Consider the following 26,455-nt stretch of genomic DNA (forward strand, 5'->3'; position numbering starts at 1 on the left):
AGGGCGGCATTCAGGAGGAAGATTGAGCAGGGCGACATTCAGGAGGAAGATCGGGGCAGAGCAGGGTGGCATTCAGGGGGAAGATTGAGCAGAGCGGCATTCGGGGGGAAGAGCAGGGCAGCATTCAGGGGGAAGCAGGCAGAACAGATTGCAGGGCAGAGAGCAGGGCTTCCAGTCGGAAAAATGTTTTCAACTGGTCCCCAGCAGTCGCTTATTCATTTGATTGGCCAGCCCAGTTAGATCGGATTGATTGTGTTGTGAATCGCTGCCTTCCCTACTTTTGAATGACCCTCCCCTCATTTGCATGCGCGGATCGGAGGATGGTCGGCAGAGAGGCAAGTGAATCGAGCCGGAGGGGAATTTGGTTGCTAAGGGGTCGCAAAGCAATCGGTACACGATCGGTTTGCTTTGTGACTTTAGCCCTATATTCACCGAACAGCAAAATTTAAGATGCGATGAGCTACTGTTTATGTAGCAAGATTTATAATAGCAACAGTTTGTTCCTGGTTTTGTTATTTCATTTGGTTTACCAAGGAATCATCATTTACATCTTGCTTCTGCTTTTTGTACTTTTATCTGCAAACATCAGATGTAACCAGGTAAAAGTAGTGAAAATTGGCAAAATTATTACTTCAGTAAAAGTAAAAATAACAAATGCTATCCTATACTTCTTTACAAGTAAACATTATTCTGTCCTCAGCAGCTTCATACTAGTTTTTGACATAACTAGTCTAAGGTATTTAATATTATTCTCACTCCATAGAGCTTTAATGCTGCAGTCATTTCCTGATATGGTGTGTGAGCAAGGCATTGTGTACAATGTAGTATTGTGCATGCTGTAGCCAGTGGCCTAGTAAGTGCAGTGTAGAAGGATGGTCCGTCCCAAGCATGGTCTTCCTAAGGGTGTGGCATCTCTCCTCCTCTCCGTCCTCACCCCCCGCTCCTCTCCTTGCTACAAGATATGACCCCCCTCTCTGCTACCTGTTGCCAAGCTCTGTTCCAATTGGTCTCTTTTCTTCTCTCCCCTAGCCTTATGGTTATATACTGAGGACTCTTTGTCTCAGGGGTCAGTCACACTTCTGCTTCCATCACAATCACGTGTGGCTCTGTCCCCTGCAAGCAAAGACCAGCCTTTTCACTGAAGCTATCTGACCACACACGTGAACAATTCAGCATTTCATCTGGAACCTGGAATACCATACTGTCTATTCTCTTACCACTGCCACAAAGCTTCTGTTGTTCGAATCCTCACATCTAGCTGCAATATTCAAAAATCTACCAGCTGTGAATATATCTATTATATTTATTCAATAAAGTATATTTCAGAAAATTATAAGGACTTCCTGCATGTGTGTTAATGTGCTAAGGTTTAACTTTCTGTAGAATTATAGCACATCTGCTTAGAGAGTCCTGGACTGAGGTAGCAAACTATATGAGAATAGAATAAATGTAATAAAACTTTTACTTAAGTACAGTAATTAGTTACATGTACTTAGTTACTATACAACACTGGGACATCCACACCAGTCATGCATTACTATAAGGACTTTCTTTTCATTTAATCTAATCTAATCAGTTGTCAGCAACACAATCTTGAATTTCACCCTTCTTTCTATCGGGAGTCAGTGTAACTCTTTCAGTAGCGGGGTGCCACTAGTCTGCCTCGATTTTCCCAGCAGAAATCTTGCTGCTGCATTTTGTACCATTTGAATCTGCTTGATCATGTACTTTGGAATACCCAGCAGGACTGCAGTAGTCAAAGATTGAGAGTACCAGGGTTATTATTAAGTTGGACATTGCTTGATGGGTAAGGTAGGGTTTAAGTCCTCTAACTCAGTAGAGTTTCCCATATGCATTTTTCACAATGCATTTGTTCTGTAATGTCATATCTAGGTTTGGGTTTAGCCATACTCCTAGGTTCCTTACCCCTTCTGTTGGTGATTTTATGGTATTGCCATCCTGAGTTAGTTGGTTTCTTGGCCTATTTCCTCCCCATTTGTTAATTAGAAGTAGTTCTTTTTTATCCATGTTAGCTATTAGCCCATTTGTTTGGAACCATCCAAAGATTTTCTCTAGGCCTGTCTTGATCCACTATTTAGTATTTGTGTCCTGTTTCTTCAGTGGGAGGATCAGTTGGATGTTATCTGCATAGATGTGCCATTCCCAACCCAGTTTTCTGATGAATTTCCCCAGTGATTAGAGGAAGATATTGAACAGCATGGGTGACATAGCACATCCCTGTGGTACCTCTATGTCTGTTCCTTTTTTTTTTTTTTAATAAATCTTTAATAATTTTTAAATATTAACAGTGCAATACACAGGTATAAGAACATACAAATCAAGAAAAGCACATTCAACTTACAGATATTCAAAATCAATCATTTTATCCCACCACCCACCCATTGATTAATCACAAATGTATATACTCTTTCAATAATCTACACTTATTTAAAATAATACAATAACACAATCCCACCTCCCTCCCTCCCACCCTGGATGTGTAAGGAGATGACAAAGAATTAAAGACAAAAAACAACTACAGAGAAGTAATATAAGATGTCAACGGGCCCCAGACCAGTTTAAATACGTTACTATGCTCCAGCATTTCAGCATTCATTTTTTCATACCTATAACTAGAGCATAGGTTCGCCCACCAAAAAGGAAAATTCAGGCAATTGTAATTTCTGTTTCTTTCCAGTTGCTTGTCTTTCCCTGCCATTCTACCCTCAACAGTCTGTTGGACAGAAAGGACTCTATCCATGCCTTTGATACCAACTCTAGTAGTTGGGAAGTAGGGTCAGTGCCGGGCAGACTTCTACAGTCTGGGGTAAATTCTCTATTAGTACGTCTAACATAGGCGTGCTTTAGACGTCCGGCAAACGCAAGTGTCAATCAAACGGTACTTAGGCGTGCGGTAGACGTCCCTACAACCTCGTCGCGCAAAATAGACGCAGGTTTCTGAAACGTCATTAAGACGTCTCCAATGGACCCGTGATAGACGTGGGTACGGTTTTGTTTTTGTTTTTTTTAATTATACTTTATTTATACTCTTTATTATCACTCATTCAGCATTGTAAGTATAGGATGATGAAAAAGATAACTAAAACACAGTATACCATTTTGTAAACTATATATTAGTTGATCTAGCAATATCAGTGAGGTAGGGAATGGCAGACAGAGAACACTGCTGTGTTGTATCTTTTTCCTCTAGGATATCAGAATTGTACAGTTTACCATTAATATAAGGAAAAAAAATATGTTATGTTTCAAAGGAGAACTAGAAGATGAAACATACCAAGTGGGTGTTGAACTTACATTATCAGTATGGAAGGTGGGAACCGGTAGATGTATGCTACACAGAAAGCTGTACAGAAATGTCATACTCACCTCCTATTAGAAGTGGAAAGGATAGGACTTTGAACACCATATAAACTTCGTTTAAGTTCCACAAAGACTGGCAGGAAAGGCACCCTAAGTCATCCAATAAGCTTTCTCTCGATTTCCCAGAGACATTATTTCAGAGAGGATAGTTTAGAAGTGATATCTTGCTCGAAAGAACACTCTCCTGGTCTTAAAACATTGCAACAATCAGCTCATTCTTCAGAACAAAGGTAAATCCCATAACTTACACTGGCCCAACTTAGAAACAGAATCAAAACACAGATTAGACCTGAATGTGGCTTCTAGTTCACAGGAAGAGGAAGTAGCAAGCAGCACAATGCTGATCTCATTGTGACATCATCAAGGTGCACCTGGAAGGTAGATATGCCACAAGTAAAAGACAAGCCGGGAGTTGAACTCACAACCTACAGATGATCGATATAGTGCTTTTACTCACTGACCTACACCTGTGTCTCTGGTTCCCCTGTCATAGCATACCTTAGTGCAGTGATTCCCAACCCTGTCCTGGAGGAACACCAGGCCAATCGGGTTTTCAGGCTAGCCCTAATGAATATGCATGAGAGAGATTTGCATATGATGGAAGTGATAGGCATGCAAATTTGCTTCATGCATATTCATTAGGGCTAGCCTGAAAACCCAATTGGCCTGGTGTTCCTCCAGGACAGGGTTGGGAACCACTGCTCTACTTAGCTATCATATCACAGTCAGTTGAGGCAAAAGACTGGTAGCGCAATGGTGTAAAGCACTGTTGTCACGGATGCAACACCCATATTCTTAAGTATGGTTCAATAAATGTAATACAGAGTCAAAATTATGCTGTTTATTTTATCAAACCCAAGCTCAACTTTGTAATGTATTGTGTATAGTCTCGCTAATGTGTTTGTGATGAAAATGAGATGCGATAGGTGTACAGTGGTGCCTCACACAACGAACTTAATTCGTTCCAGGAGCAAGTTTGTTATGCGAAAAGTTCGTTATGTGAAACGCGTTTTCCCATAACAATACATGTTAAAAAAAATAATTCGTTCTGCAGCATAAAATATGCTAAGATGACATAAAAAAAGATAAATTTGTCAAAATGGTGAAAATGGTGGTCTTGCTGAGGCCAAACTCTTTGACGAGGTCACACTGTTTTACCCCACATTCACTCCTTCTAATTATTTCCCGTTTCATTTCAACAGAAATCACCTTCCTGCTTTTTTTAGAAGCCATGATATATAAAAAATATTGAGTTTATCTTAAAAGGACGACTGTATACAGTGAGAGAGGGCAGTTAAGCGCAGTGACTAACGACTGCCTGCAGTGCCTGCGCGGAAGGATGCAATACATCGGCAGCTCGGGCGACTTCGTTGTGTGAAACGAAGTTCGTTGTGTGAAACGAAGTTCGTTGTGTGAAACGAAGTTCGTTGTGTGAAACGAAGTTCGTTGTGTGAATCAAGACATGAAGTTCGTTGTGTGCAGCGTTCGTTGTGCGAGGCGTTCGTTATGCGAGGCACCACTGTATATCTTATATAATAAAACCCTAGCCGCGCATGCGCACATACCTGCGTGCTTCTGTGATCTCTGCTCTGTGATCAGTAGGTCTGTGGCCAGCAGGAGTGCAGATGCAGCAGCCAGGCGACTCCCCCCTCCCGCCCTCACTCACCACCAAAACCACCACCGCCAAAGCCTCCTCCATCTGCCCAGCCGGGAGGAGGGCTCCGAGTCGCTGAAGACTGTCCCAGATCAGCTTACACAGTCCCTTGACTGAGCTGTCTATGCTCATTAGCGATCATATCAGGATGAACTCAAATAAGTTTAAGCAAAGGAATGCCTAAAGATTTGGAAGGTTTTCAAGTAGAAAACAAATATCAACTATGTATTAAAGAATTGCAGCACAAATGACGCTGATCGGTAAGGGCAAAGAAAACACCACTTTTCCGGGTATGACGCCTAAACGGAACAGATTACTTACAGTCATATATGCATTAGTACAGTGCTTAGAATGAAGATTAGCGTGTGAGAAAAATGGAGCTCCACCTCACATGTATTCAAGCACACTTGGGAATATGGGTTTGGGGCTCAGTGAAAGCAGCGCTTTTAACCATTGAGCTACCACTCTTTTATCTCAGCCTACTATGACATTATAGCTAAACTCCTTTTCCCTTAGCACTTCACTAAGATATGATATGACAAGGGAGCCAGAGGCATTGGAGCTGTAGCTCAGTGAGGAAAGGCACTCTCTACCAATCTTCTGGGCTTTGAGGGTTCAAATCCCAGCCTGTATTTTACTTGTGGCATATCTACCTTCCAGGTGCACTTTGATGATGCTTTCCACTTCTTATAGGAGTTGAATATAACATTACTGTGCAACTTTGCTGTGTAGCAGAAAAATAAACTTTTCCCCCTTCCATGCTAAGAATTTGAGTTCAACTCATCTTATATTTCTCCTTTTAAACATGGCATACTTTGTTAGTTTTTATCATGGTAAAGTATACATTTCTGAAATGGTGAAGAAATAATAATATACAACTGCAGTGTTTTGTCTCACCAAACTGCTATAAGCACAAGAAAGCATTTGTAGCTCAACACGGTAATGCTCCTGTTCCGAGCTCTGACCTCTGAAACTCCCCGGTTTGACTCCCACCTTTGCTCATTTTAATAAGGTCCTAGTTTTTTCCTATTAGCTCTTATAACAGTGTCTACATGGTGGACTTTGCCATTTGTAAGGTGCACATTTCCCTTTCCAGGCAAACCTATTTTCAACTTACCATGGCTCGGACATCCTAAGCAGTGATGAGAGGAACCTTTCCTCTGACAGCAAGATGACATTTGTGGATCGCCTGGTTAATGTGCTCTCATCATTGCTTAGGATGTCCGAGCCATGGTAAGTTGAAAATAGGTTTGCCTGGAAAGGGAAATGTGCACCTTACAAATGGCAAAGTCCACCATGTAGACACTGTTATAAGAGCTAATAGGAAAAAACTAGGACCTTATTAAAATGAGCAAAGGTGGGAGTCAAACCGGGGAGTTTCAGAGGTCAGAGCTCGGAACAGGAGCATTACCGTGTTGACCTAGTAATGCTTTCTTGTGCTTATAGCAGTTTGGTGAGACAAAACACTGCAGTTGTATATTATTGTTTCTTCACCATTTCAGAAATGTATACTTTACCATGATAAAAACTAACAAAGTATGCCATGTTTAAAAGGAGAAATATAAGATGAGTTGAACTCAAATTCTTAGCATGGAAGGGGGAAAAGTTTATTTTTCTGCTACACAGCAAAGTTGCACAGTAATGTTATATTCAACTCCTATAAGAAGTGGAAAGCATCATCAAAGTGCACCTGGAAGGTAGATATGCCACAAGTAAAATACAGGCTGGGATTTGAACCCTCAAAGCCCAGAAGATTGGTAGAGAGTGCCTTTCCTCACTGAGCTACAGCTCCAATGCCTCTGGCTCCCTTGTCATATCATATCTTAGTGAAGTGCTAAGGGAAAAGGAGTTTAGCTATAATGTCATAGTAGGCTGAGATAAAAGAGTGGTAGCTCAATGGTTAAAAGCGCTGCTTTCACTGAGCCCCAAACCCATATTCCCAAGTGTGCTTGAATACATGTGAGGTGGAGCTCCATTTTTCTCACACGCTAATCTTCATTCTAAGCACTGTACTAATGCATATATGACTGTAAGTAATCTGTTCCGTTTAGGCGTCATACCCGGAAAAGTGGTGTTTTCTTTGCCCTTACCGATCAGCGTCATTTGTGCTGCAATTCTTTAATACATAGTTGATATTTGTTTTCTACTTGAAAACCTTCCAAATCTTTAGGCATTCCTTTGCTTAAACTTATTTGAGTTCATCCTGATATGATCGCTAATGAGCATAGACAGCTCAGTCAAGTATGATATGGAAGGGTGGTGAGATGGACCTAAGTAGAAGCAGCTGTAGCTCTGTGTTAGGAGCCTATGTGTTAGGAGCCTGTGCTCCTAACATCCAGAGGTTGTGAGTTCTACACCCAGCACATCTTTTAATTGTGGCATACTACTTTGAAGGTGCAGATTGATGAGGTCACAATGAGGTCAGTTTTGTGCAACTGAAGACCTCCATTTTGCAATGAGGGAAGCTGAATGTTAAGGTGTGTATCTGTTTATTCTCTTTTTAAGTGCTGATAATGTGTGCTGATTTTTCTTTGCTTTCAAAAGAGAGCCGATTGCAGTGCTGTTTGTTGAGAAAAAAAGGGGGTTGTAAAAGCCATGTGTAAATTATATTATTGTTTGGGCAGAAATGTGGTTTGTTATCCATGCAATATAATGTGTTCCATTGTTATGGTGTCATTATATTTATTAGGACAGAGAAAAGATGAAAATTACCTATTCAAACTCACTATTGGAATTATTGATGAAAAAACACAGCGGACGTCTGCCTCGCGTCTAACAAAGAGCCGCAATTACGATAGTTGAAACGGCATTGAAATCCAAGTTAGACCAGGGTTTCTTACGTCTACATAATACACGATATTTAGACGCAGTTACTCGCTCAGGTAGCGCTCATCTAGCGTCCCCATTTGGCACGCCCACGGAACGCCCACAGAACGCCCACGTCCAGAGCTGGAGATGGGACTATGCTTTCTATAGACGTCAGTCCGTCAACTACCTCATAGGGACGTCTATGTGTCGTTAATTTCCCAATTAACATTAATTAAGACCCTTAACTCCGTAATTATTCACTTACATCGGACGTCCAAAGCACGCCTAAGTTAAACGCAGTAATAGAGAATTTACCCCTCTGTGTCCTGAAAATGGTCTATTTTTGCTTTTAAATTTTTACTTCCCTTTTACAAAACCGTGCAAGAGGTTTTTAGTGCTGATCTAATGGCCAAAGAGTTCCTTCGAGTGTCGGAGCAGCGCAGAGCATTCAGCACACTGGCCGGCGCTAAAAATCTCTCGCACGCTTTTGTAAAAGGTTTGTTTTTATGTTTCTTCGATACAGTATATAATTTTACTCAGTTTCTTTACTGACATTGAAACCAAATGTTTAAAATTTGCAGCAATGATTTTTAATTTAGGGCTGTACATCAATTAAAATTTTTAATTGCATGATTAATCATGATTGCAAATTTTAATCATGCGATTAATCACATGAGCCAAATGAAAAAGAGTTGAAATATGTTTAGCCCTAGTAGTAAAAACAAAAGGAAGGATGAGCAGTGCAGCTTTGTAAAAGGACCTGAAAATCTGGTGATTTTATTTTTATAATCATCTCCCCTCCTCTATGTTCCATTCCATGGGCACTATCTCTTCCCATCTCCCTCCCTCACCCTCCGCCCTCTGAAGGGCACGATCAGCACCACTTGCGGGCCAGTAAGGATCATCATAAGAGCATAAGAAATGCCTTCACCAGATCAGACCCTAGGTCCATCTAGTCCGGCGACCCGCACACGCGGAGGCCAAGCCAGGTGTTCCCTGCTGAAGACCTTGTTTACCCGTATCCCTCAATGTGTTTTGCGAGAAGGTGTGCATCCAACTTGCCCTTGAATCCCGGAATGGTGGTCTCCATCACGACCTCCTCCTGGAGAGCGTTCCAAGCGTCCACCACTCGTTGTGTGAAACAGAACTTCCTGATATTTGTGGTGGGCCTGTTGACCCTCAGTTTCAGTCCATGACCCCTTGTCCGAGTCACATTTGACAATGTGAATAACGATGTTTCTTACTCTAATTTGTCGAATCCTTTCAGTATTTTGAAAGTCTCTTATGTCCCCTCGCAGCCTTCTCTTTTCGAGGGTGAACAATCCCAGTTTTCCGAGGCCGTTTTTTGTAGCTCAAATTCTCGATACCTTTTACTAGCTTCGTGGCTCGCCTCTGCACCCTCTCCAGCAGGGTTATATCCTTCTTTAGGTAGGGAGACCAGTGTTGGATACAGTATTCCAAGTGTGGTCTGACCATTGCTCTGTAAAGCGGCATTATGACGTCCGCCGATCTACTCGTGATCCTCTTCTTTATCATGCCCAACATCCTGTCTTGGCAAACCTGCCACAGCACATGACCTTCATCGTGCTGAAGCCCTTGCCACGGACCCAACCCCTTATCACACCACACTGGCTTCTGAATGAAATATCAACAAATCATCAGCAGAGTAAGGCTACTGCAGTCAGCTTTTGTTTTCTTTCCTAAGTACCCGTTTTCCTAAGTTGCCAGCTGTTTCCCCTCTTCAGGGACAGTTTTATTTACAGTAACTGCATAAAAATAACTATTTTCCACTCTGATTTTCTAAAAGGTTCATGCATAAAAATGCATAAGACATTCTCCATTTAGTCTTTCTCTCTCTCTCGTGCTAATGTGAATAATCCGAAATGTAACCAAGATAAATTAGTATAATTTGCTACATAGCATCATGAGTATAATTCTATAAGTCGATGCTTATTTTTAAGTGTCCTGATGCTGCATGATAAGAGCTGATTCTATAGCTGCATCTAAGCATTTGAATTCTGTTATACAATTCTAGCGCAACCCAGTATTAGCACAGCTAAAATCTAGACACTTGCAGTTACACTAATCATAGACTTGGTCCAATTGTCCATGGCAGTGATGTGCAGTGATGGCTTTCAAGGGAATCAGTGAATCCCCAGCTCCACAGCCCTGATTTTCTGTTTCTTTACTGTTTGCTTGATGCAGTTTGATTTGTTGAGTAGGCAGACTGCTCAACCAGAGAAACTGCATCAAACAAAAAGTAAACCCCTCCCCCCCAAAAAGCAGGGCTCTTGGGCTGGGGATTTTCTGAACCCCCTGAAGGCCCTAATAGTACTGATCTGAATTTGATTGGCTGAGCAGCATCTGCCTGTTGCCTGCTTGACCAATCAAATTCAGAGTAGTGACCTCAGGGCCTTTAGGGGTGGGGCAAATCTCCTGAAGGCCCTGACCGCATGCCATTGAACTGCAGGCACCTAAATGCAGCAAGGGCGCACGTAACTCACATGATTCTGTACGCAGAACATATAAGTGGCAGCACTGTTTTTGCCCCATCAGGCCCTGTCCACAGCCCTCCCATTCTCCACCCACTGTTATTAAACACTCTATGGGCCCATTTTCAAAAGAAAAATGTCTAAAAAAACAGGCTAAAGTGGCATATGGACTTCTGTTAAAACGTACAAATCACTATTGCTGAAACTCATTTTAAGATGTTTTTCTATGCAGCTTGTCTACAGTGCATCCAAATCACATGGGGAGAGGGGGGCATGTTGGAGGTGGTGCCATAATTAAGGTGACCATACGTCCCGTTTTGAACGGGACCGTCCCGTTTTCAGACCCCCTGTCCCGTTGTCCCCACACACAGCTTCGGGACGCCGAAATGTCCCGTTTACAGGGACAGCGTCCCGAAGGTGTGCGCGAGGACAACGGGACAGGCGATCGCTTCCTGTCCCTCCCTGCGCGCAAAAAAAAAAAAAAAAATCTTTTTCTGGCCTCTTGCAATGCTGAAGGGAGGGAAAGAAGGGCAGAGATGAGGGCTGAGTGACTAACGGTCTTCAATCCCTCTCAGTGCTGATTGGTCAGAACAATTCCTGGGGCGGGAAGAGTCATAGAAGGGTCTGCCCTCTAGCTCTGATTGGGGAAGAAGAGAAAAGAAGGGGTCACTCTCAGCTCCTTCTGCTACTCATAGTTAGGGCGGGAGGAGGAACCAGGGCTGGACATGCAGCTGGGAAGCTGGGCGCCTGATTTAAACTCACCCCTCCACCCCGTCTGCCACCGCTGCCACTGTTCTCCTTCTTACCTCCCTGCTGCTGCTGCTGCTGCTGGTAATCGTCGCTCAGAAGCCTTCTTCCAGACATCAGTTCTGACTTTGGAGAGGATGTTCTGGGCCAGCCAGGCAGCGATTGGCTGGCCCAGAACGTCCTCTCCAACGTCAGAATTGACGTCGGGAAGAAAGCTTCTGGGCAGCGATTGCCAGCAGCAGGGAGGTAAGAAGGAGAGTAGCGGCTGCGGCGAGGGGGGGTTAAATCGGGTGCTGGAGGGAGGCTTTTTTTTTTTACAGTGGCAGGGAGGGAAGGAGGTAGGTAGGCAGGCAGGTTAGCTTCGGTGGTGGGGGTGGGACAAAGTCTGGAAGGCAGTGTTGGGGGGATCATGGGTAGGAGGCACTGGGGGCACTAGGGACATGAGAAGGAGGCACTGGGGGGCACTAATGACATGGGAAGGAGGCACTGGGGGGCACTAAGGACATGGGAAGGAAGGAGGCAGGGAATAGAAAGGGACAATTGTTGGGCCTGAGTGCAGAAAGAAAGAAAGAAATGAAAGAAAGGATGCACAGACAGAAGGAAACACAACCAGAGACTCATGAAATCACCAGACAGCAAAGGTAGGAAAAATGATTTTCTTTTCAATTTAGTGATCAAAATGTGTCAGTTTTGAGAATTTATATCTGCTGTCTATATTTTCCACTATATTTGTCTTTTTCTTTTTTATAGTTACTAAGGGGACATTGCATATTTTAAAGTCATTTGCCTTGATATATTTGAAACCCCCCCAAATATAAATGATAATTTAACATTTTCTATGTGTATAGTGTGCTTTGTATTTTTTAAAAAAATTTATGGTTACCATTATGAATTAATAAGATATTATGTGTGCATGAAAAATGAATGGAAGAAATTGGGGGTGGGGCTAGGGTGGGATTGTGGTGGGGCTTGGATGGGATTATGGGCGGGACTGACAATTAATAGATGTCCTCTTTTGATGAAAAAAATAAATGGTCACCTTAGCCATAATGGAACAAAGCAAAAATGTCCAGGATTACAATTTAGGTGTTTTGGTCTAGACCTCTTTTTATCACTACTAAGTTAAGAAAAGATGATGTAAATGACAAGATGACCACTGGACCGATTACCGTATTTTCACGCATATAACGCGCGCGTTATACGCGTTTTTACCTACCGCGCATACCCCTCGCGCGTTATACGCGTGAGCGCGGTATACAAAATTTTTTTTACATAGTTCCCACCCCGCCTGACGCCCGATTCACCCCCCCAGCAGGACCGCTCGCACCCCCACCCCGAACGACCGCTCGCACGCGCTCCCACCCGCATCCGCATCCACGATCGGAGCAAGAGGGAGCCCAAGCCCTCTTGCCCGGCCGACTCCCCAACTCCCCGACAATATCGGGCCAGGAGGGAGCCCAAACCCTCCTGGCCACGGCGACCCCCTACCCCCACCCCGCACTACATTACGGGCAGGAGGGATCCCAGGCCCTCCTGCCCTCGACGCAAACCCCTCTCCCTCCAATGACCGCCCCCCCCCCCAAGAACCTCCGACCGCCCCCCCAGCCGACCCGCGACCCCCCTGGCCGACCCCCACGACACCCCCACCCCCCTTCCCCGTACCTTTGGTAGTTGGCCGGACAGACGGGAGCCAAACCCGCCTGTCCGGCAGGCAGCCAACGACGGAATGAGGCCGGATTGGCCCATCCGTCCCAAAGCTCCGCCTACTGGTGGGGCCTAAGGCGCGTGGGCCAATCAGAATAGGCCCTGGAGCCTTAGGTCCCACCAGGGGGCGCGGCCTGAGGCACATGGGCCCAACCCGACCACGGAAAGTCAGGGAGGGTGAACGGAGAGTCGGGACAGCGCACGGAGAGGCGGGGCAGTGCACGGAAAGTCAGGGAGGGTGAACGGATAGTCGGGACAGCGCACGGAGAGTCGGGGAGGGCGAAAGGAGAGTCGGGGTGGCAGAGGAGAGTCGGGGCGGGCGAAAGGACAGTCGGGCAGCATGCGCGTTATACGCGTGAGCGCGGTATACAAAAGTTTTTGTACATAAAATCGTGGTTTCTGCGTGCTATACCCGTGTGCGCGTTTTACACGGGTGCGCGTTATCTGTGTGAAAATACGGTAAGCCATTATCCCCCTCCCCCTCCCCCACACACACATACTTTTACTTTAAATCTTTTTTTTTTAACAAGAAAGAAAACACAAGCAAACAATGGCAAAAGGACAAGTAATGCTTTGTTGTAAAAAAAAAAAAAAAGGCTACCCGCCATCGAGGACTGGACTCTTATGTCCCCAATGTCTACAGGAGAAGACACCCCCCCCCCAAATGGTTCTCCCCCAACCTCCCCCAAGCCCTCAGGCAAAGACCCCACATAATACAACAATTGACAATGAGCATAAGCAAGCCCTGGAGGGGAGATGCCACGTTGCTGCCATCATCCTGTAAAACATGAAAAAGATACTCAAGGCCCCCAGCCTGCCATCTACTAAAAATAGAAGGAACCGACCCCGGGGGGAAAAGAGAGATTACCAGTCAAAGGCAACAAAACACTGATATGAGGATCCTGATGCCACAGCGGAAGCAACCATCGCCACACCACTCAAAGTGGTCAGAACAGCACGCTACCTCTACCGGGAGGAGGCGCCTCCACCAAACTAACATGGAGAAGAGAAAGGAGATGAACAGGATAGAAATAATCCCTTTCAAAAGAAGTGTCAGTATACAGATCAGTTCCCAACACTCAAGTCCCGAATATATCGTAAAAGGCAAGCCTGATCATAAAGAACAATATTCGGCACCCCAAAGCCTCCCAGATCCCAAGAGCCCAACAGCAACTGCCAATGCAATTTAGGCTTCTTGCCTCCCCAGCAAAACCTTGATAACAAAGAGGGGCATAAACAAAAGAAACGTCTAGGTCCCCTAGGCCCTAAACGCTGAAAGTAGAAGCAGGGAAAATGTCCATTCTAAAAAAAAAAGTCCAAAAGGAGGTGTTTTTTCAAAAATAATGGCCTGCCTCTACGTTCAGCTGTTTAAACGCCCAGACCACCACTATATCTACACTAACAACATATAATCAACCTGTGGGCGGGGCCTTAGACACATGGGCTAGGTTGGCCCCATGTGCCTAATACCCCACCCACAGGAGGGGCCTAAGGCAACTGGGCCAATTCCGGTTGGCCCAGGCGCCTCAGGCTCCTCCTGTGGGTGGGGCTTTGGGCGCCAGACCCTAAGGCCCACCATTCTGCGGATGGTCCATCTGCGGATGGTCCGTCTGTCCAACTTCTTTAAGGTAAAGGGGGGGTCTCAGGGGGTGGGGTGTCATGGGGTCAGTGGGGGGGTGTCGCGGGTGTCAGCAGGAGAGAAGAGATGGGCTGTGTGGGGGCGGGGCTATGGCAGCTTAGGGCGGGGTATGAGGTGGAATAGGGCAGGGTCGGAAGCAGAATGGGGTCGGGCCATGCATCTAGGATTTTACCGTTTTAAATATAGTAACCCTAGCGAGTCCCCAATCTCTATGGTTGACTACACTAATCTACTCCAGGAACCTGCTTGCTGCTCTACTAGGACTGGCCATAACATCTGCAGCGCTCATACAGGCAGGTATGTACTGTTTCATTCACACCTTTGGGAGGTGGGTGGGAGTTGTAGGATGAGTAATCAGTGCTAGGCAATTACTGATAATAAAATCTTGTATGTCTAGGGGTTTATTTTATTCTCTTAGCACTGCCATAAATGATCCCAGGAAAACAACTTTTAGCTTTGCTATTATGCTTATAGACAATGACCACAATGTCCTGAAAGCAATTGTCTTTATTATGTGATTCTTTACTACAGAGAACCAACTTGCTTGAATATAGGAAAGGCACAGTTTAATTACATGTATACATTAGTGCTGCCCAATTCAGGAAAAAAAAATTTCGATTCAATTCGATTTTCCTGCCCAATTGGGTGGGTTTATTTTATAGCCTCTTCACCCCCTTTGCCTTCTCCTAACCACACTGGCACTGTGGTGTAAACAAAATAAACAAACAAAAAAGACTTTTCCTCTCTCTCTTAAATCCTAGCTCACGTTTGCGGTCTAACACCAGCTCTGGCAGGATACACATTTCAAATCTGACATATTGTAATCACAAAACAGAAAATAAAATTAGTCTTTCTACCTCTGTTGTCTGGTCATTATTTAAATCTTGTTGGTTCCAGGCTCTGGTTGTCTTCTGATAACTTGCTTGCCAGGGTCTCCTTCTTTCTTCTTTCTCAGTTCTAACCATCCATCTGCCATCTCTGTCCTCCCCTTCCATTTCCCTTCCGTCCCCCGGAGATCTGGCATCTTTCTTTTTTTTTTTTTTGTCTCCATCCACAGATCCACCTTTTCTTAACTACCCTTTCATCCAGCATCTCTCCCTCCTTCCCCACAACCCCAGGGTCCACCATTTCTCCCTTTCTTTTCCCAACTACCCTCCTATCCAGTATCTCTATCCCCCCCCTCAACACCATCCCTTGTGTCCAACTTCTCTCCCTTTCTGTTCCTTCCCTCCCTAAATCCCATTGTCCATCATCTCTCTCCCTCTCCTCTATTTTTAGACCCATTATTTCTTCCCCCACAAAGTCCGGCATATGCACGTCTCTTTGAACCCCCCCTTCCCTCCCTCCGTGTACTTCTACACCAGGGCCCCCTCCCCTGAAGACCTGTCCCCCCCCCCTTGAAGGCCTGCTGGTCCCCCCTGAAGGCCTATGCCACCATCCCTGGCCTGTCCCCCCCTTGAAGGTCTGTCCCACCCCCTTGAAGGCTTGTCCCCCCCCCTTGAAGGCTTGTCCCCCCCCTTGAAGGCCTGTCCCCCCTTAAAGGCCTGCCTGTCCCCCCTGAAGGCCTGTGCCACCATCCCTGACCTGTCCCCCCTTTGAAGGCCTGTCTCCCCATTGAAGGTCTGTCCCCCCTTGAAGGCTTGTGCCCCCCTTAAAGGCCTGTCCCCCCTGAAGGCCTGCCTGTCCCCCCTGAAGGCCTGTGCCACCATCCCTGGCCTGTCCCCCCTTTGAAGGCCTGTCCCCCCTGAAGGCCTATGCCACCATCCCTGGCCTGTCCCCCTTTGAAGGCCTGTCCCCCCCCTTAAAGGTCTGCACCCCCCCTTAAAGGCCTGTTCCCCCCCCTTAAAGGCCTGCTCCCACCCAAGGCCTGTCCCACCCCCTGAAGGACTGCCCCCTCAAAGGACTGCCCCCCCCCCCGGGAAGGCCTCCGTGTTCCCCCTGGCCTCCCCGCACCGTTTACCTTATAGCTTCAGCCTGCAGCAAAGATTGCGGTTACAAAGTCTTTGCAAAGTGCTTTAAGCTGTTTCCTCTGCTGCGGTCCCGCCCCTCCTCTGACAACAGAGGCAGGATCGCAGCGGAGGAAACAGCTTAAAGCACTTTGCAAAGACGCTGTAACCGCGATCTTCACTGCAGGCTGAACCTATAAGGTAAATGGTGCGGGGAAGCCAGGGGGAACACGGAGGTCTTCCGGGGGGGGGGGGGGGGTGCACAGTCCTTCGGGGAGGCCAGGGGGGAAGCCGACAGCAGCACTTACTGACTGACCCTCCCTCCTCGCCCTCTAAAGCAGATGCGGCAGCGGTTGGCTAGCAAGAGCAGCGCTGCCGCTCCTGCTTTAGGGGGCGAGGGTCCGAATTGGGGAAACCAATTTTTTTTTTTATTTAAATCGATTCAAATCGATTTACCTGAAGTGAATCGGTGAATCGATTCGAATCGTGAATCGGGCAGCACTAGTATACATAAGTAAATAATCATAGGTGAACACCATAACACTGAACAAGGTACACAGTTTATAATACTGAGAGATTATGCAAAGAAACTAGGTTACTAAGAGCCAAGAACACAGTTAGTAAAATACCACTGAACTACCACCAAGCCATGTGAACTTCCCAAGACACGGAGAATGGCTGTGAATCTGTCTATCTAACCCTGCTCACCATTTATAAGTAGAGGCTTTCACCACATGGGCGCTTCCTTCTACTGGCAGGAAGCTAGCCTTCCCCGTTGGGGGTTGTCATGCTGAATATCAGTCCCAGGCAGGATGCTCGCCAGCTCACATACAGCTGTCAGTCCTTGATGACCAGAGATGCAATCACTTTCTAGCAAGGTGAGTCTCTCTCTAGTTCAGGGAGATGCCAGGAGATGGATCCCGATAACCTGATTCAGGGCAGCCTTATGATGCAAATGAGTCTCATATAGAAACTCTTGTCCTGGCTGACATAGCTCTTCACCCCCATGCCTCTCTTCTCTCCTGCACAAATTTGAAGTTACCTGCTCCATGCCTCACGATCAACTCCCCAACTCCATCTCCCAATCTGCCAAACTGCTAATCTTCTTCTAGTCTTCCGACCCCCCACCAAAAGGGTATCGTTGACCAATAAAGTTCTTGTTACCAGGCAGATTTCTTTCTCACATATGAAGTGTCCTACATTATCTGCCCAAGGTCCAGTGTCCTCATAAATTGTACTGGAGATAAGACTGCCAGGCTTTGACGACCACCGGTCCAGGCTGGATCCTCCTTATCATACATTCCTCAGGTGGTGGGCCTCCTTGGCTAACAGACAAGCAGCTTGAAATTCCAAGATGCTGACAGAAGAGAAAATGATATTTTTTTTAATACTAGGCCAAAGGCCTAAAAATGGTAATACAGGCACAGGCCTACAGGGTCATCATACCCTCATCCTTCTAATAGTCATCTTGTTAGTGTGGTCACCTTTTTTGGCACATATTCATTGTTAAAACAGGTATAGCCCCAAAAGTCCAAATTGTGCTCTGGACATTTTCTAAAATGCTTGATTATTACAGAAGAACATCCAAATCATAAGCCTGCCCAAACCATGCCTCCAACATGTCCCCTTCAGATTTAGATGCACTGCAGACAGCCACCATAGAAATTTGTCTAGAAAATGGATTTTGAAAATAGCGCATTGAATGGGTTTGGTGAGAAAAACATCCATTTGCCCCTTTATGCCACTTTTTAGATGCTTTTCTTGTTTGAAAATAACCCACATTGCCTATTTAAAGATGCAAAATATTCCTATTCAGATAGTATTAGTAAACCAGGACTGAATGTAGACTGTATGTGTGATTTATTCAAGTGGGTCCTCTCTGCTCTGAAAGTGATAAATGTTTCAGTCAGGAAGCTAATTTGAGATGACTTAAAAGGGTCACATGGGACATTATGACAAAGGGGAAAAACACAAGAAAGGCATTGCAATAGAAGTGTGAGTACTACTGTGCCCTACATATGAGAAGACAGAAGATCATCGAGCAGAAAGAGTTGCAATCAGACATGAACATAGGGGTCCTTTTTTTAAGCTGCGCTAACCAATTTAGTTTACACCCATAGAATATAATGGATGCCTTAGCATTTAGCGTGTGCTAATCTTTAGCGCATGCTAAATCGGTTAGCGCACCTTAATAAAAGGACTCCATAGTGTGTTGGGTGCCATCGGCTTGAATGCAAAGAACTCTCAAGCACACCTTGAATTTGCAATTGAAACAACACGCATGTGTCCTAAGCAGTGCTAGCAGTAAACTTCAAAGACTGAGATCAAATCCAACTTACCCTTACAAGGGGGTTAATTTTAGTCATGGTATACTCAAAACAAATTCTCATGGAGAAACTGCCCCCAACAGCAACCCTCTGTTATATATACTTACAGGATTTTTCTGGTATGCTTATAAGTACCACAGCAGACCACACAAGGGTGAAAAATGTAGAGAAAGGAAAGGCATGGGAAAATGCACACAAACTTAATTCAAAGAAATGTGTCATAGTGTTTCATATAAATAACACGTCCTCAAAAAATGTTTGAAGCTATACTATTTGCACAAAATAAACTCAGGGTTGTTCTGTTTTCCCACTGCTCTGACTGTATAGAAATATTTTCTGATGACTGGATAAAGTTTCCCTATGACAGAGTAGTGTAACGAGGGGATGAATATGAGCCACCTACAGATAGCTGGGTCATGCCTGGATATCTGTCAGCCCTATCTGATGCATTATGGAAGCCACTGTACTGATCAAAATGGACAGAATCAGAGCCTATAAACCTCTTTTCTGGAGCTGAGTAACTAGGCAGCTCTAAAAAACAGACCATTTTTTCACACCAGATATATATTTTCAGGGCACATACCCTTGATTTGGCATTGTTGCTCAGAAGCAACATGTGTTTTCTATGGCTCTTATGGGAGATCTGCATCTCCAAATGCCTGTTACTTGGCACTATTGCTCTCGTTCAACATCAAGTTACGTAAAGCAGCTGTTTCACCATCTGCCAATTAAAGAGTTAATATAGTAGCGGAAATTGTACAATGGCTGACTTTGGATCTGTCACCAGAAAAATCAAACAAACCAATAGGTAACCCACTCCAATAATATTAAAATAATTAAATCAATGAAAACACACATCCTACAAAAATTAATAAAGTCTTGCTCAAAAAGGAATGAAAAGGCCTGCAAGAGCTTGATTAAGCATTGTTAAAAGACTAGCGATGTATCATTTATAATCATAGGCAAAAGCAAAACAAAAAAAAAGCTTCCTCTCTACTTCCAAGTTATCCAAATTCCCAGAGGCAGACTTTTTAGAAATTCCTGGTTTTGACTCTGCATTCCAGAGCAGTGTGGGATTTGCAGTCCCTGTTTCTACTCATTGAAATCCATCCTGCAAGCCCCATAATACAGCAAGTGTGACTTATCAGAAAGCCGAGACTGGGTAACTTGACAGTTCTGCTTCCAATACCACCAGCAGCATGGCAGGCTGATCTACGGGAATACAGGAACTTGCTCCTTACAGAACGATGAAATCATTTTGGTCTGTGCTCCAGTACTCTCAATATTTCTTGTTTAAACATATTATACAAACTGATTAGATTATACTTGGCTAGACCAGCATAATATGGTACATGGCACACTGCGCCAATATAAGCCCTGCTTCAGATTTGGTTTTGCAATATGGAAATCTGACCAGCAGTATCTAAATGATCAGTCATATAATGCACATCAATTCCATACTCTGAGTTTTTTAACTGAACCCCTGGAATGCTGCACATCTTAGTGTAAAGCGTTATATTGGAGTCTCAAGCATAGAATAGGATGGCTAAAAATAGATGGTCTCTGAAGAGCTCATTCAGACTTCAAGAGGAGGATGAATACAAGGTTGGAAATTATTGCTGGTAGTTCTGCCACAAGAAGATGACTCTCCATGGAGCTCATTCCTGACTCCAGGACCCTTAAAGATACACAAAGCTTCGGTACATCTTGATTATATTTTCTTTACATCATCAGGGCTGGTGCTTTCCATTAGGTGACTGAGATGACCAAAATTCTGGGGCTGTCAAAAGGCAGCAGACAGGCAATTTTAATTCCCCCTCCTTCCCTGTTCTCACTCTCCCAGCTCTACCCCAGCACTCACCCTGGCAGTTTAGCTTCCTGGCTGGCAGGAAGGAAGGCACTTAATAGCGCCATTCCCTCTTCTGCATACGGTGAATTTCACAATATGAACTGCAAAATGCCACAATCTCGGGCCACAATCTCGGGCTTCTTCAGCAAGATTGGCCCTTGCAGCAGAGGAAGCTGACACACTGTTAAGTGCCCTTTCTCCTACTGGCCACAGGGCTGAGCAGCTGGGAGAAGCGCTGGGTTTGCACCTTTGGCGGAGCCAGGCCATTTTAATAGGTTGCAAAGAGGAAGGGGGGGGAGGAAAAAAATTAAAGGTATGCTTATAATGTCAAATATCCTTGCATCAGCCCTGTATACTGGACACAGACTGGAATGCTACCTCACTCCAGGACTCCATGCATTTGAATTGTCCCTCTATTTGTGAGGCATACCTTATTGCAACAAGGTTTTATATTTTCTTGGTAGTTGGTCCTGATTCATGGAATTGCCACTTATTTTTTGTGAGAAAAAGATGTTTGTTCAATTCGGACTTTCTCTTGAATTATTAAAATTTACATAATTTTGTTTTTTAATCCTAGTGTGATTTTTATTTTTTTTAAATCTTGAATGATGTTTATGTTTCATGTGAACCGCCTGAAGTGTAACAAAATTACAGGTATCGTTTAAGAAATCTCTGAAATAAATAAATGTAATGTAATCTTACCCCATAAAATCTAGCTCCCCTCCTACCACACCAATATAGAACTTGATCTTAGGGGATCCATCAATGCATGGAAATCAGTTCACAAGGGAGGAACAAAATAAAAATAAGCCTCAAAGGATCCACTAAGACTGGATCTCAGTGTCAGGAAATCATTCCCATACATGGAATTTAGTTCCTGTGTGATCAATAACAATGTTCTCCAAAGAGATTCAATACCCATGAAGTATAAGCTTGTGAAATTTACTATCCACAAAATTGAGACCTTTATGCCTGGAACAGAAAAAAATTTGAAGCTCCAGCCCATGGAATTCAAAAGGAAAGGAAAGTCACATCCTCATAAGGAGCTTTACAGCATTGTGGGGAACAGGTCTGGTTTAGATACACACACTGACTCTAAAACCAAATGCTCCTAGACTAAGGTATACCATTATCACACAGGCCCGCCACTGTCCCTTGCATAGGTTTCTATGGTAACAGCAAGCCCATTTATTAGGAAGGAGTAAGACTGCCACTCGCAGGCCCCTTACTGAAGTTCCCTGTAGAAATTTTCAAGATGACAGCAGCACAGTGACTCTGGGTGAGTGAGGATGTGGAAAGAGGTCCAGGGGGCAACAGTGTTAAGAGCGATCTGTGGAAAGGAACCAGGGACCTCTCTCCCCCACACCCTCTGGTGCCTGTGGGTATCCAGATTTGAAATGTGGCCCAAACACATCCAGTGGACTTCTTTTCATATCTTAATCTCCTCTCTCCATCCAGGACAAGTGCAAGCCCTAGGCAACTTCAATATTTGGGCCCACTGCTACCTGCTTTCACTCATTGTCTGTCCCTACCCTGGGCCCTGCTGCTAGCAATGCAAGCTACCTGTATTCCCTACCTATTTGTGGGAAGTTGGAACTCTGCTAGTGTCTGCTCACAGTCTCTAAGACAGACCCAACCACTTTTACACTGGCTCTAAGGAAAGAGATAAGTTGCATGCAGGCAGAGACAGCACTGCTTTGGGGACTAAACTTGTGCTGGTTCACAGTCCTTTCCTAATAAGGTTGTGCTGCCCCTGCCTTTAAAGGTTATAAACCCTATAGTTAAGAGTTATCCAAAATTGGTCTTCATGAGACTTTTAGAAAACAATACCGCACTGCAGAGCTCTAACTATTTTAGCATCTGGGGCAGGCAAACAGTATTTGCACTCCCTCTGCTCCCCCACCCTCCTTATCTCCTCTTCTAGTCCTTCAGCCTTTTTTCACTCTTCTTCCTATTCTGGAGGGTGGGAAGAAAGTGGCACTGTTCCTGGATTTTCATCTGTGATTGGCCTGTGCTTGCATTTCAATCATTGTTCTGCTTTTAGAGAGTTTTGCACCCTACTTGGTGACTCCTTGCTTGCTCACCCTAATCACAGCTCTGCTTCAGATGTTCAATCATTAGCGCAGATGCTGGATCATTAAACAGCACAACTCCATAAAACTCCATAGCTGGCCAAAAGCGGCCTTCCAGCTTATCAAAGAGCTGCCTTTCTGGCCATCCGATGCAATGGAACAGCAACAATTATTACACAGCAAGAGAATACGGTACATCAGTGAATCTGAGGCTAGTGCAAAGGTACAGGGTGCCCTAGATAAATCACCAACCTTACATCAACTCCTCCACTCCTGGCCCCTAATCTGCTCACCCTCAAGATGTGGTGCTTTTATTTATTAGATTTGTTATGTGTATGTATCTCACACACACACATAATGAGGGCAGTTTCCAAAAGTCATTTACCCAGGTAAATGAGCTATTTGAAAATTGCTTGCCTTTCCTTCAGATGTGAGTATGCATTGATGGGGACTTGTGGCTTTGGCATTTCAAAGTGGTGGGCATGGGAGAATTAAGTGACTTGCCCAGGGTCACAAGGAGCAGCACCAGGACTTGATCTCACAACTCTGGGTGCAGAGGCCGGAGCTCTACCAGTCAGCCACAGCCCTCCTTTGAGTCTGTGGGGTTGTCAGAATCTACTGTTTTGCTTTTATGTTTATTTACTACGCGTGATGTAGGGCCAGAGTTTGGACTAGTCAAGTCTCAGCAATGCACAAAAATTTAAAATTCATAAAACCACCAGAAAGGAACTCCAGTAATAGAAAAGAATGTCATTCAAAGAGAAAAAACAAACTCTAATAACAATAGGCAAAAGGGGTGTGTGTTGGGGCGGGGGGGGTGGGGGGGATGCAGTGATTCCTCCTGTCATCTATCTCCCAGTGCTGTTTAGGGAGTGTTGAATAAGTTGTGGTGCCCCCACCCCCACCCCCACCCTGCTGATAATTACATTATATTAGTGATTTTTATTCCGCCATTACCTTGCGGTTCAAGGCGGATTACAGAAGAGCATTTCAGAATTACAGAAGAGGATTTCTGGACATATCCAGAAGTGTTACAGAGTAAAGCGGGTTGCTTCAGAGGATTGAAATGTTTCATACGGTGTTAGTTAGTCTTCATGGATTTTTTTAATAGCAGGGTTTTTATTTCTTTTCTGAAAGTTTTGTAGTCTGGGGTCGCGATTAGGAGAGTTGGTGGTCTAGTTTTGCTGCCTGTGTGGCTAGGCCATCGTACAATTTTTTTCCGTTTGATGTCTCTGATTGGAGGGTATGTGAATGGTGTCTGGGTTCTCCTGTGTCTGGTAGTGGTAGTTTGGATTAGGCGGTTGTTCAAGTAGGCTGGGCTGTCACTATTTATGGATTTAAATAATAGACAGTAGAATTTAAATAGTATTCTTGCTTGAATTGGGAGCCAGTGTGAGTCGAGATATGCCTCAGTGAAGTAGTCATGTTTTCTTAGTGAATAGATTATGCTTCCCTAGGTGCCTGCCTAGTCTCGTCTAATGGTTGGGTTCTGTAAGCCCATACCAACTGTTTCCTAGTCTGGCTATTCCTCTAGGTAGCTACAAGATCCTTTTAAGGGTGAGATCCCACTGGACTAGCAGCACAGATTGTGTAGGGTTGTTTATCAGTGTAGTGGTACTTGAGACAGAGATTAAAGATGACAGGTGAAGAAAAGGGAACTGAAACTTTATCAGCATATTTTCCTGTCCCGCCATTTCTATCAGATCACAATTTCCTTTCCTAACTAATTTCCACATGGTGACACACCTGTTGCACAGTACCTATGAAACCTTAGCCAGATAATAAATCAGCCTGACAAACAAATGCCCTCTGAAATTATGGAGACAATAAACCAGCCAATGCCCTCTCACCTGTCGTAGCAGGAGTATCGCATCCAGGCTGTTCTGTTGCTGCTGGGCAATGGTGACCCCAAGCACCAGAGTGTGAATCCCACAGGAAACCGTGGTGATCAGGACGATGGGGGTCAGCCGTAGGGGTAACGTGATGAAGAAGGAGAAGACGAAGAAGGCCTGCCAGCCCACTGTGTCACTGGCCTCGTGGAAATTGGCAAAGTTCAGTCCCAGGTAGGAGAAGATTTGGGCCGCAATCAGGATCCATAGGATATAGGGCACAAACCTGCGGGAGATGCGGTCGGGCAAGAGCGCAAATTTGCACAGGATGAAGAGCAGGATATGGGCCAGCAAGCCGATGGAGGCTACCAAGATGGGTGCCAGCTTGTCCTCGGTGTACAGCACGGCGCACATAATGATCACATAGCAGTCGAAGAGCGCGGCGAAGATCACTAGCACCAGCAGCGTCTCATGGCGCTGCCTCCGAAAGTAGGTCTGATAGAGATTCTCCAAAGACTCTGGGGCAAAGGTGAGCCTCATGAACCGGGGCAGGCATAGGCAGGAGCCGGAATTGCGCACCGTCACCTCGTGTGTCCTGCCTACCCCATGCTCTGGGTCCGATGGCAGGCTCACCGAGTAGTCGGCTGAGTACTCTGCCGAGTACTCGGGCTCGGAGAAACCTTGGTTCCGGGGCATCCTGCCTGCTCACTTGCACAATCTTAGGCTACCTTGAGGGCTTCCTCAGAGCCTCCTGCAGCACTCAGGGTACCACTCCTGAGCTCTGCCAAGAAACCCAACCTCCATTTAACCAGGCCCAGATATCAGCAAAAGAAGAAATTGTCTCTCTCCCTTTTCACCTGTACTCCTTGGTATTGTGCCCTAGATGAATTAATTCCGTCTTTAGATCTTGATTTTAAACCAATTGTGCTCCAGTTGTCATAAACCTGTAACCTGTGGCTAGGAATATCCTCCCTCGGGTGGCACCTGGTTTGTGTTATCCTGCACTCTGCAAGCAGTACATCCCTTCAAGAAGCTGATCTGTTCCAATACACCACACCTAGTCTCCTCCTTTTCTTCCAAGGGTTTTTGAAGACTACTGGCAGCCAAAAAGTATCTTTTTGTTTTGTAGAAGAGAGGAGAGGAAAATGATATTTTAAAAAAAAGAAAAATTAATGGCATTCAATTTAGCTATACCCTGACAGTGGATTTTAATCGACAAACGAAATATGTACAGAAAAAAAGTATTACAGTACTTTGATCTGCTTAAAGTAACCTGTCCTTTAACATATGAACATTATTCCTAAATTTTTTTTTAATCCGCTATCTGCTTGACGGGACTTGTTTTCAATAATTATATACAGTATATGTAAGAGGGGGGAAAAAAAAAATCCTCCATACACAAAATTGCAGAATGTAGTTCCTGAGATCGCTCGAGTCATGTATACGAAATGAGGCAACGGATGGAAAATGCAATCACTCGACCAAGCGTTCAAAGATCTTTTAAAGAAGAGGCAAGTTCAAGAAAAATCCGGACGCGATCGGGAAAGCAATTGCCCTGCGGCCGCCCGCCGTGCTCGCCGGTTAGTTAGACGCCTCATTTCTGCTGCTGCCAACCGGTGCCTCTCATGTCCTAGGCTGCGAGAGGCTGCTCGTTTCCTGGGATGCCGAGCATTTCTCTCCGCCTTTGCCCGGCAACGCTTCGGGGACGGCTTCAGGCGGAGGCGGGCGACCGGGGTCCTCCTTCCACCCCCTCCCTCGGCCCTGCGCAGCTGCCTCTTCTTATCCGAGGATGCTGGTCCTCCAAGCGGAGAGAGAGAGGGCTTCCTGGATGCCGTGCAAATTTGGCCGAGCGGCGTAACGCTGCGTGGCTCGTCGCCTTTCCTCGCAGCCCCCGGTGTCTTGGGAGCTGATGACAGCTCGGGGGGGGGGGAGTCTTGCAGCAAGCCCAGAAGTGGGAAAACGCGGGCGGGGGTGGAAGCAGGCTGGCGATTTCAAGTACTCGCACGC

General features: G+C 45.2%; 1 protein-coding gene across 1 annotated transcript in view; it reads right to left on the reverse strand.

The window, feature by feature from the left end:
* Window positions 1-26,455, reverse strand: part of ADCY3 (adenylate cyclase 3) — a 267,206-nt gene extending 240,751 nt beyond the window's left edge. Inside the window, exon 1 of the mRNA XM_033937148.1 lies at window positions 24,470-26,455. Within this exon, the coding sequence (XP_033793039.1) occupies window positions 24,470-25,144 (675 nt within the window). The 5' untranslated portion in view covers window positions 25,145-26,455. The remainder of the gene's footprint in view (window positions 1-24,469) is intronic.

This window comes from Geotrypetes seraphini, chromosome 3 (genome assembly GCF_902459505.1).
Source record: "Geotrypetes seraphini chromosome 3, aGeoSer1.1, whole genome shotgun sequence".
Taxonomy (NCBI): Eukaryota; Metazoa; Chordata; class Amphibia; order Gymnophiona; family Dermophiidae; genus Geotrypetes; species Geotrypetes seraphini.